General features: G+C 39.8%; 1 protein-coding gene across 3 annotated transcripts in view; it reads left to right on the forward strand.

Moving 5' to 3' along the window:
* The window catches only part of BANK1 (B cell scaffold protein with ankyrin repeats 1), a 298,816-nt gene that overhangs the window by 96,687 nt on the left and 189,271 nt on the right, over nt 1-12,858 (forward strand). For all 3 annotated transcript variants that reach the window (XM_073340798.1, XM_073340800.1, XM_073340799.1), the window contains 2 exons: nt 1,188-1,330; nt 12,076-12,193. In XM_073340798.1, coding sequence (XP_073196899.1) covers nt 1,188-1,330; nt 12,076-12,193 — 261 coding nt within the window. The remainder of the gene's footprint in view (nt 1-1,187; nt 1,331-12,075; nt 12,194-12,858) is intronic.

The raw sequence follows: 12,858 nt of genomic DNA on the forward strand, positions 1-12,858 counted from the left end.
TGCTTGGCCAGAGGAGGATCTTGGTGATGAGGCATCTTTCAGAAAAGACAAACTGAAATTCCCATTGACTGTATTGTGGGGGCTCCTCCAGGCATATCTTCTGGGGACATTATTGGGCCAGGGCAGATAGCCATAAGGGGTATAGATTCATAAACACAAAATACAAAGCATAACTAATATGTTCAGTTTCTTTTTGTCCCAAACCAAGGTCAGTTTTTTGTTCCGTTAGAGCTTTTAAATAAAAAGTGTTTGGCATTCCAACAGAAGCACTATTTTCCTCCCATCATTGTTTAATTTAGCTTCTTTGTTATTTGTCCCTCCCTCCCCTCCCCCCTGGGAAAAACATAGAATAATTGAAGTACAGGAATGCCCGTTTGGACCAAGGATCCAGCTGATTTCATTTTAACAAAGGAAAGTAAAATGAGCTTGTGCTTATTATCATTTAAGTGAATTGAGATACTGATTTCTATTAATCTGAGTTTCTTTGACTCTCCATTTCTTCTCTGACTTCAAGTTTGTCCATTTTTAATTCTTTTGTGAGGAGAACTAGAATTTTAGTTTTGCTGCTGGTAGGTACAGCAGGATTCATGGCACAGTGAATACTAATGAATTATAAAATGTACTCATAAAGAGGTCTCATGCTGCATACACAGAGCAAGTTGTTCTAAAGTAACAGACTATACAAATACCTCCTTCCTCAGCTTTCAGTAGATAAACAACTGGAATGGAAGTAATTAAACTGTAATTTCTACAAAACCCAATTCTGAGAGGCTTGTCTGCAATTAAGAAAAATGTTTCAAAAGATGAATAGTAAATCTGTAACTTGTAATAAATGACTGAACCTTTACTTAATCTGTAGGCAGAAGGCAGCTGATTATAGAGCATCAATCCATCAAAGCGAAGGTTGAAAAGTGAAGCATTCTGTTTTCACCTCTCTTCTAATTTGAAACAATACATAGCTATATTTTATAACAATTTACAGATATGTATTTTTGTTGCATTTTTGTGTTAAACTGAAGGACTGGTTTAAAAATTATTGCATTGAAACATCTGTGAAATGAAAATCTTATTCGTTACCTTTTATGTGGTGTTTGTGATATTTCTCTGTTCTTTTACTTACTCCCTGACACCTCCTGTCTGGCATTATAAAATGTTTTCAGCAGCTGTTTTTGTTTGTGTTTTATAAGATTTTCCTGCTGGTCCTGTAAATGTAAATGTCTACTGTGGGGGAGTCATTAAGGCCGTGACACAGATTGAATACTGCACAGCAGTAGAGGAGATTGAACGCATATTTAAAAAAGTGGCTGATCCAATAGCTTTTGCTTGTCAGGTAAGTTGACATCTCCATTAAGTTAATAAAAAAGCATAAAGGTGCCAGTATGAGATAAGAGAACGTATACTGTGCTATAAAGGCTATTTTGATAAAATAATGATCAACAAGAGTGGAAAGAAGCCAGTCTTTGAGATATCTAGTTGTAAACAAATCAGACAAGTGAAAACAAATGATCTCTATTGAGCTATTATTAGTTGTATTATTTGTTATTTATTGTTTACACAATGACATAAATTTGAATGATTCTTTACAGTCGTAGACTAATGCCCCTGTCTCATAGATGAAAATAATAATAATTAATTTCTATCAATAGCAAAAAGGAAACTGCTGAGCCTATTCTGAAACCAAGGGAAAATGTCCTTAAATCACACAGTGTTTCAGGATTCGGGAGGGAGGGCGAGAGAGATTTGGACCACAGTATATCCAGCAGCAGTAAATCCCTTCTTTTGGGTTGGTATTGAAAACTGAAAGCTTACTGTGTATGGAAAACATGAGCTTACTATACATATACAGATTGCACACAGCTTTTCAGTTATAACTCATGAGATCTGCTGGTTGCCATGCAGATATTTGCAGGTGTTTAGAAGAATTCAGGCTTTGAAGCTGGACTTCATACTCAGCACTGCAGACTGCAGTATAAAGCCACTGCAGCATGAAGTCTCCTTTACCAGCAACATGTAAAAAAAACAACAGGAAAAGAAAGCAGTCTTTAGAATGGACAGAAACTGAAATATCACTTGTCCAAGGATTGATAGTTTGAGCATATTTGATACATCTATATTGTAATGACAAAGAAAGAACAACAACAAAAAAGTCTGTGTGTAACGTAGACAAGTCTCATTCTCCTGTGACAAATATACCTTATCTACCACCTAAGGCATTACACGCATAACAAAAGGATTAATAAAACATTATATATTACATCATTAGTATTCTGTTTAAACACAGTGGTAGATTTCTTCCAAATACAATTCACTTTTGTTCTTGGAAAATAAAATAAAATAAAGTGTAGCTTATCCTGCCAGTGCATCTCAGAAAGTCTTTACAATATCTGATCATTCTTAAATCTCTAGATTAAAGGCCATCTAAAATGACCTTGATCTGGATTTAACAAAATTTTCTGTTGAAAGGAGAGGGTGTGAGACTGAGTTTAAAAAAAAATAGTGAGCTAGCAATACCATGTCTGTCTTAAATGTCTGTAGGTTATTAGATTATTTTGTTCATTAGGTTGGCCCCTCATCTTAACAATGTGACTAAAATTCAGTAAGTAAGACATATACAATTTTAAATAATATTTAAATACAAATTGTAAAAATTTTCCATGCAGAACAGTATGTGTACTAGGAAATACACTACTAGTGTTTTGAATGCCAGGCATATTTTAATGATCTCCTAACCTTTACTCACCTGAGTAATGAATAGGGGTACAAATTTGGAGCTACTGTAAGTCTGGCTATTTAGCTTTATGTGCTCTGGGTTAGTATAGGAAACATAAGTCACTGCCAAGAGACTTTTTCATAATCAATTAGGTGGCCCTATCCACACAGCATCATGACAGTTCTGTGGGAAAGAATGGTAATGGGAAATCCATTTTGTGGTGGTATTTTTAATGATGAACACCAAGCCATGGAGCAATGTAACTGCACTAGCTAAGCTATTTCCCACAATTTTCAACTCCTTTAACCTCTTATTATAGCAGCAGAGCAACAGCCTTTTTATAGTTAAGGGTAAGATGAGCTTCCTGTTTAAAGCTTGACTCTTGAAGTTTTGATATGGGAGTGTGGGCTCTGTTAGCAGTCCAAATTTGGGGACATTTGAACAAGGGGTTCCTGAGATAAAGTCCCATGAAAATAAAAACAGCTTTTCTTAAAATTTAGAGATTCTAACAACCTTTTTAGCTCACACATAAAGGTCAATCCAGGGCTCAGACTATTGGACCAGGGTCTCAAATGCTCAAGGTTATCCCAACAGAGTGCATGGCACCAACCAGCCCTTTATGGGAAATCAAATTAAAACATTATTTGAAAAAGATTTTGCTTCTGCAATTAGGCTTCCTGCAAGCCGCATGTGCTGATTCTTACTCCTAACAGATTTCACTGAGCACGTGCAGACAGAGGCGTTAACAGGATTGTTAGACAGCAAAGTTTCATGCTAGTTGGTTAGCTCCAGGGAAAAAGTTGTGGTTCTTTGAACCTAGTGTCAGTTTGAGCCTTACCTGGGACAGAAATCTGGAAATGGGTGGGCGGCTTATTACTAAAATCTGACAGGGTTTTTTTAAAATTATTATTATTTATTTAAAGTGCATGCTCGCTGGCAGGGAATAGGTATTTTAAGGTGTGGAGGAGTGGGGGGAAATAGGAATGAGAGGGTTTGGGGCTGTAGCAAGGGAAGGGGGATAAATGGGGATGGGAGGTAATGGAGGTGAGAGGGTTTGGGGGATTTAGGTGATGGAGAGGGACACTGGGACAGAGATAGATGGGAGTGGCAGGAGAGTGGGAGGAGAAGCCCAGGGGCACCCATCAGCCCCATATTTTACCTTTCTCTGTATGGCTGGATCTGGGGATCTGAGTCCCTTTCTCTCCTCCCCTCCCCCGCACCCTTATGTGGGCTCAGAGTCCCTTCCCCCTGTTGGTGACCGAGCCATAGTCCCTGTCCCATGTGTGTGACAGGATGTGGGGAACCCCACCCCACTGTGGAGCGAGCTTCCAGCATGCACCAAGAACAAGTGGCTGATATTGGAATAGGATCTGAGAAGGGGTATGCTGGACACACATCAGAAATTCTCCTCCTGCCCTGGGAAGGGGGAACACCCACTGATATGAATGGATCAGTTTACACATTTCAGGGCTATTGTTTTAGGCTGTATTCATCCACATTGAGTAGTCTTTCATTGGAGAATATCTCATTGAGATGAATGAGCTACTGAACACCTCTTGGAATATGCAACTTTTAAGAAATCTGGGTAGAAATCTGAGAATGAACTGTAAGCATTTGGGGAAATCTTCCTTTGAAAAGGTTTTTTTCGTTAAAAAAAAAACCCAAATAAACCATCATCTGAGTACAACAGAATATTCAGAAGGTGATGAAACTATTTTTGAAAAGTATAAATTGCACATGTGAATTCTCATAGGAGGGGAAGAATGAAGAGGAGTTTGTATCTACAGCGAGGGATGGGTGTATTATGGGGCCCTAAATGGAAATGGGTATTAGGGGAGAGAAGAGGGGTTGGGGGGCTCAGGTGAGGGGGAGGAGAATATGAGGAGTAGCAGAGGAAGTTGGGGGTTTATGACTGGTTGGGAGACTACTGCCAGTTCTGAATTCTCCCCTCTTCAGGGGTCTGAGCCCCTCTCCCTGCCTACTATGTGTTCTGAGATATGGGGGATCCAGCTCCTCTTGGGGTGTTTAAGCGCCTCCATGTGAGCTGTGATCTGGAGTGGGGGGACTGAAGGTAACACAAATATAAATATCTGAAATCCAGAAAATGAATAGGTAAAATACACATCATCCTGCTTCGGATTGATAATGGGATATGGCCGGTGTGTGGGGGAGGGGCAGACTGGATGGACCTGGGGCATGGCTGGGGAAGTAAGCTGAAGCAGGGACAGGATTCCCAGCTGTCGGTGGGTAGCAGGAGTGAGGAGCCCAGCTCCGTGTGCATCTCGATCATGTAACCAAGGTAGCCTGTAGCTTTCCAGTAAACTGCTACCTGTGATATGTACACACAGTAGGGTTGCCAACTCTCCTGGGTTGGTGGGAATCTACCGGAATTGGCATTGATCTCCCAGTGAGTATTGTAAGGAATCAGAGAGATTTTAATAGGCTGCTAAAAGTCCGTTTGGTGACGCAGCGGGGCTAAGGCAGGCTCCCTGACTGCGCTGGCTCCACGCGGCTCCTGGAAGTGGCCGGAATGTCCAGCTCCTAGGCATAGGGTCAGCCGGGGGGTCTCCACGCACTGCCCCCACCCCAAGCGCTGGCTCCGCAGCTCCCATTGGCCAGGAACCATGGCCAATGGGAGCTGCAGGGGTGGTGCCTGCAGGCATAGGCAGTGTGCCAAGCCCCCTGTCCCCTCCACCTAGGAGCCGGACATGCCAGCCGATTCTGGGAGCGGCATGGAGCAAGGGCAAGCAGGAAGCCTGCCTTAGTCCCACTGCACCACTGACAGGGAGCCGCCTGAGGTAAGCGCCGCCCAGTTGGTACTGTACCTCCTCCTGCACTCTGAACCCCTTGGCCCAGAGCCCGGAGCCCCCTCCTCCACCCCAGACTCCTCATCCCTGGCCCGACCCCAGATCCTGCACCCCCAGCCAGAGCCCTCACCCCCCTCCCCGCACCCCAACCCGCTGCCCCAGCCCAGTGAAAGTGAGTGAGGGTGGGGAGAATGAGCGACGGAGGGAGGGGGATGGAGTGAGGGGGGGTGGGGGCTTGGAGAAGGGGTGGGGCAAGAGAAAGGTTGTTCAGTTTTGTGCAGTTAGAAAGTTGGCAACCCTAACACACAGCAGCATAGGGCAGGAGACAGCAAGGAGCAACTTTTTTACATGTTAATGGCTTCTGCAGTGACAACTAATGACTCAATGGGATGGGAAGGGGAGAGGGAACTGGAAATGTTGGCAGGGGAGCTACATGTTGCAAGGAGTGGTGTGGCAGAGGATGGAGAAGAGAGACACACCAGGCTTCTCTCACACCCTTAAAGTTATTGTAACAACCATGTAATAAAATTGACAAGGTTTTTGAGACATAGACCAGAGATTTATCTCACTGGTTCTCTTAGCAACTACACATTGTAAGCATTTCAAAAACTGACCATTATTCCCATTTCACTGGAACAAAATGTCCATGAGAGGACAGGAGCACTGAGGAATCCCATAGCAACCATGTGGCCTAATGGAAAGACTGCCTGACTGAAACTATTTGTAGTTCTGCCACAGGCCTGCTGGGTGACTTTGGGCAACTCACATCACCTTTCTGTGACTCATCTTACAGTTTCCCATCTGTAAAATGGGGATAATGTATAATGCCGAAAAGCACTGTATACAACTAGTTTTTTTTTATTATCTATCCACAGTATCATATGAACTGTAAACCTAGGTGAGAACTACAGCTGCCTAAATGGCCACTAACTCCTATCAACAAACATTTCTCTTTCTATTTAAAAAAAAATCTAGGAAATTGAATGGCAAAATCTTTAACACAGAGTTAAGGTTACCGAGTGATAGCTCATGCCCTTCCAGAATGTTGATTTAGCAAAACTGAAACTTCTGAAAACCAGGAAATACAGAGTAAAGGTAAATGTCTTTCCAACCTTAACTTTTCCCTCTTTGTGCCATGCTCTACAAGGCCCATAACACTCTTCCTTTTCACTGTGATGGACAGGCACTGCTGGCACTTGCCATACGTTCAAACTCTGAGCCCACCCCCCTGACAGAATACTACACTTGTAAAATTCAGGAAAAACTTCATACCTTTCTTCAACCTATTCTCACTTACACACAGGATGCCACCTAAACCTGTGCTTTACCCTATGCTTTAACCTATGCTTTACCCTCCCCATCATTAAATCCACAAACTGCTTTCATATTTCATATTTCACCTCACCACTGATAATACCAATGGCAAGAAGACCCCAGTTCCCTGCTGCTGATACAGTCGACACAATTCTATGCTGAAATGATGAAGACTGGAACCTCAAGGTACATATGCATCTCTTTCCTTTGATAACACACATGGGGATACTCAGAGGCAGATCTCCTCATATCACAATCACAGCTCTTCCAAGCTGTTCAAACTTATTCCTCCACCAATTCAATACAGCTAAACCTAACCCAATAAATGCTGCTGGAATGTGTGCAGTTAATTTCCAGTGGCTATTGCCAGCTCTAGGGGGACAGTGTTTACCATAACTCTGTATTTCCTAGTTTTCGAGTTTTTGAGTTTTGCTGAACTTGACATCCTGGAAGGGCACAAGCTATTACTGGGTGACCTTAGCTCTCTGTTAACAAATTATGGCAGCAGGACACATTGTAAAAGCTCAGTTAATGGAACATCATCTAAATGTGCCCTAAAAAGAGATTTATGTAAGGAAAACCAAAACACAGTTTAGGAAGATCATTAGAATTCCCATCAAGTAGCAGGAATAGTAGTAACTTCTATTTAACCAGTATAATTAAAACCTTTGAGGCGAGCATTTTATCCTCAAAGGTATCCTGGGGCAACAGCAGTTTATGTAGAGACACAACATAAAACAAAATTAAAGTCAAAAAGAAAAGCTTACAGTAATTATTGATCAAAGAAACAGCATTCTGTGATTTTAAAGAAAAGTTCAAGTTTCTTGTGAATATTTGCAATCTGAGATGCTGATTAAAATCTCTTAATGAATGCAGATTAGTCCAATAAGACATACTAAGGATGTCATGTTTGGATAATATACTTTTAAGAGATTGTATCCTCTGTTGTTGATCTTTCAGATTATTTGTACATGATGTGCATTAATTTTCACTAAAAAAATAGGGTTAGAGTGCTAACTTAATTTTTTGCTGTTGACCAAATCAGGACATAGTCGCCAGAGATGACAGATTTGAGTAATACTGTACCACTAAAACCAATTGAGTCACTTGTTTAGACTGGGGTCAAAAGACAAAATTAGATTAAAAATTAGGGCTGATCAAAAATTTTTTTGAGAAAACATTTTACATCTTAAAATGATTGTTTTTAAAAATCAAAATGTTTTGTGCAAAAATGTGCCTTTTTCCATTTGCTTCTGAAATTTTTATCAAAACATTATTGAAAACATTATTAAAATGGTATTTAATAGCAATACAATACAATAAAATATTAAAACATTCCGAGATGTTTTGAAAAAGGATTTGTTTTGAAACAAAACTCTGAAATTTTAGGTTTTCAGTGTTGGATGTTCCTTCTTACTTTAGTCTGCATCATAATGATGAGTGAATGATTTATAGTATAAGTCATAGAATTTTTGTTTATTGCCCATGACCTGTCCGTGACTTTTACTAAAAATATCCATGACTAGATAATAGTCTTAATGATGAGTGCTGAAAGGACTTGGTATCAAGATATATGGGAGGTGGGGACTGCTAATGGTTTAATTATAAAAGTGGGAACAACACATTCATATAACACTACATCAAAGAAGCTCTCCTAGGAACATATCTTGTTATACTAACTCCTTATGTAGAGACATGATCATATGGCTGTTATGCTTCATAATTAGACCTTTGTTCCTATTTCACTATATACTTTAATTTATGATTTCAACATTGCGTTATACAGCTTATTGATTTTTCCTATGAGATTTTCTACTAATACAAATATTGATCCTACTTATTTAGATTTTTTATTTTAAGATTTCCTTTGGTTTCCCAATAAAGATGGAAACCAGTGGCAGGTGCTTAATATTGAAATTGTGATGCTCCTGTTAATTAGAGTGACTTTGAATATCTAGAGAGGTTTAGGGAATCTTTACATCAAAGTCTTTTTGAATAATATTTTTAGCTTTTGAGACATTTGATATATCAAAAGATGTTTTTATCATACACATTAAACATGATTCCAGTTACAGTATGTAAATTTTGCGGGGAGGAAGAAAAGATAATTAAATCCAGCCTTCTCTATAAAAAGTTATATGAAATAGATATGACATACATGCTCCTATTTATATGATGAATCGCAGAGCTTCACATGCAGTCTACCTATGAATCCATTTCCTTTGGGACTAATTTTAATATTTGACCTTTATAAACAACTTCAGCAAATACCATTTAAAAATGTTTCCTTCTCTTCCTCCAAATGTGGAATCTCCTCTCAAAATTATGATAGCCCAGAATGGACAATGGGTAATATTTTCACAAGTGCATAAGTGATTTAGGAACCTAAATCCTATTTTCAAAAGTGACACAGGCACTGAAGAGCCTAAGTCTCATTGAAAGTCAATGATACATAGACTATATTATCCGATACATAGAAGATATTCAAGTATAGTTCATCTGTATGAAAATGTGACTTTTGTAGAGCTGCCAAAGTCAATAAGAAATATGTCAGTCTATTGGATAAGTATTGGCTGCAAAAATTAAGGGTCCAAATTTATTAACACATATTACGTAGTACAAGCTATGATTCAGGAAAACACGTATACATCCCTATTCAGAGAAATACTTAAGCACATCCTTAACTTTAAGCATATGCTTAGCTTCCATTGACTTCAATGAGACTTGAAGCACACACCTAAGTTAAATATATGCTTAAGTGCTTTCTTGAATCAGGACCATAGTGCTATGGGATTTCACATGGTACTAAGCACTAAAGGCCAGATCCTGCGGCTAAACTAATTGGTACACTGCGCATGGCAGAGGTTTGTGTGCAAAAGTATCTGGTCAAGAGCTGCGATAACTCAAACTGATAGCAGGGATTGGGGGGGAGGGGAAAGACCCTAAATTGAATCTTTGCCACTGGAAGATGACCTTTACATTTGTTAGGCTGGTCAGGTTGGCTTTGGAAACATAGTCTGATAGCAGTGTAGTACATACTGGCCTTACCATACTATCGAAATTAGTCCTACCTTCAGAAGTATTTACAGACCCTAAGCAGCTTAAAATAGTGGGTTTGGGCATGATGTGATGAGTTTTTAAAATATCTTTCTAAAAATAAAACAGTTATTAAATGTACAGTCCTAGTAAGTTATGTAAAGGGACAAATTCTACACATAAACAGGTGGGACTCAATAGACTTCAATGAAATGCTGCTATCTTGTTTTATTTTTTTTCCTCTCAGTTGGTTTTACAGCACATTAATAATCTTTTCTGCTACATTTTGGTTGTGTCTTCCATCTTTTGAGTCTTATCAGAACAGTTAATTGATACCTTATTTTCCATGTACAGGAATGAATTTGTAATAATTCTAAGCAGTAGCTTATAAATTAAAATATATCCTTATAGTTATTTGGTTAAATTCTTTTTATCCCATATTGTACATGGGTTTTCCATTCTAAAACAGAAATCAGTATCATTTTACAAGGAAAAATCCCCCAAAGAAAATGGCGGCACTGCATGGCTGTCATGATAAAGCATGGAGATATCTTTGGACTAAGTACAGTGTTTTGTAGGATCCTTTCAGAGATGCAAAAAGTTAGCAGCTACTTTAGTTTTGCTTCTTCTGAAGAGGATATCCCAGTGGCTGGTCTGCAGTCAGTGTTTTCAATTTTTGTTTTCATTTATTAGTGCATAGTCTATGTACGGCAGGGCATGCTCAGAAATGTTCCCTCAGTAAAAGGTTCCTCAGCTGCCATGAGTCTGAGAGTATATCTGTACTACAGTCAGAGGTGTGATTGAAGCACAGGCTGGCATACCTGCGCTAGCTTTAATTTAGCTGTCATGCTAAAAATAGCAGTGAAGCTGTAGCAGCACAGACTTTGCTTTGGGTTGTACAAGCACTCTGGGGACCTTTGCTACATACTCGCCTTGCTAGCCTGCATTGAATCCTGTCCTGCTACATCTTTACTTTTAGCCATGCTAGCTAGATTAAAGCTAGTATGGGTATGCCAGCTGGTGCTGCAATCACACCGCCAACTGCAGGGTAGACATATCTCGAAAAACGTATGAAGTGATAATTCAATGTGTAAATGTCACCCTTCAAAACCTTTGTTATATTAAACATTATATAATATACTGTAAGCCTCTTTGTTTGAAACTCCTCTCTCAAAAATCATTTTAGGATAGTAATAGTGACAAGCCGTTCTCTAGGGTTTGAGTTGATGGAGAGAACATGCAAAGAACTTTTGTGAAGCCTGCTCTAGGGCTTCCCACAATTTCTCTGCAGTCAGACTACTCTCCTTGGCACCTCAAAGGTGGCAGGGAGGAAATACAGCTATGGGCTCTGCTGTTCCACTTGCTTTCCTACCCCACAGAAATATTAGCTGCATGGCGGAGAGCAGATTGCACAGTCCTCACTATATGCCAGGCTGCCGTGAGGCACGGTTGCTTCTTCAGCCATTTTGAGTGTGGTGCAGTGATTGGGACATTAGCTTGGATCATTGCAGCTAGCATAGCTTGGTTCCTGACATGATTCAGTGCAGTATGAGTGTCTTCTCTAGCTAATAAATGTGCTAGTCAAATTGTTTTACCATAAAACCACTAATACTTTCCACACAGTTACCCTGATCCTCAGATATGTGTAGCTGCTTTACACTGTGTCACTGGTGCATAGTAGACCTGAAAGTGGTGTTAGCAGCCAGCTTAGGGGGGATGCCTATTTGGTGTAGAGCCAGGATAATGACTCATACCATCCTCCTCACTTGGCTCAGCCTAGGCAACATGCTGCCTTGTGATCCCCAGCTGCAGTAATGGCCTCTTGGGTCTATTGGCTGCTGGTATAAATTAGAATAACCCTCACACTGCTCTAAATTAGGGCAGGGTACTGGTACAGTGCACTGCTGAGCCAAGAATAGGAGGAACACAAAGGTTTCTTAAAGGCCCTCCCCAATCCTTCTGAGTTTAGTCACAGCTAAGGCTTGGGGCCAAAATGTCCACTTTTCTTTATTTTGGTCAAATTATCTTGGTGGTCTTATGTCAGATTACTTCTCCTTTGTGGTCTTTCAAAAATAAACTAACCTTAATGAGACTGACCGTACGTTTATTTTGTTTAAATCCTTTGATTCACTGCCACTACAAGGACATGGTTAATAACACATAAGCACTATGTGCTCTGAATTTTTGTTTTATCTTTCTTCTAAACAGGCTTTCAAGTTTTCTTCTGTGGAGAAGCTTGACAATACTCTGACCTTCTTATTGAAAAGCAATGTGTCTGCTTATGAATTCAGCGCTTTCCCGAATGAAATGCACCATCAACAAGCTAGTGAGTACATTCTCATATGCATTTATTTGTACACTACTGTTGTAGCAATTGCCTATTTAAGACATGTTTTGGATGTACATATAGTGGCTATTAGTGAAATGCAGAAGCCTACATTAAGGACACCAATAACCAGGATATCTGGGATATCAACACAAACTACTATTTAAGGCCCAAAATCAAAGTCTTGGATGAATTCATTTAGCCATTTCATGTTCCTGACACATTTGAAAATATATTGCAATAAACAGGTGGTCTTTCCTCAGTTTATGCTTCTAAAGTATCACGTTGGGTGTTTGCAGGATGTCTGTCAACCCTCAGTTTCTCCAAGAGCCTTGCTGCAAAGTTAAAAGCCCAGAAAATACAAGTTTTCTCTTTTCATATAACTGTCAGTTGTGTGAGGTATAAGTTTGAGGCATCAAAATTATCCACAAGAAAGGAATGCACATTGGAAAACATAATCCCAACAATGTATATAAAATTATGGGGTCTAAATTAGCTGTTACCACTCAAGAAAGAGATCGTGGAGTCATTGTAGATAGTTCTCTGAAAACATCCACTCAGTGTGCAGCGGCAGTCAAAAAAGCTAACAGAATGTTGGGAATCATTAAGAAAGGGATAGCTAATAAGACAGAAAATATCATATTGCCTCGATATAAATCCATGGT

Source organism: Lepidochelys kempii, chromosome 4 (genome assembly GCF_965140265.1).
Source record: "Lepidochelys kempii isolate rLepKem1 chromosome 4, rLepKem1.hap2, whole genome shotgun sequence".
Taxonomy (NCBI): domain Eukaryota; kingdom Metazoa; phylum Chordata; order Testudines; family Cheloniidae; genus Lepidochelys; species Lepidochelys kempii.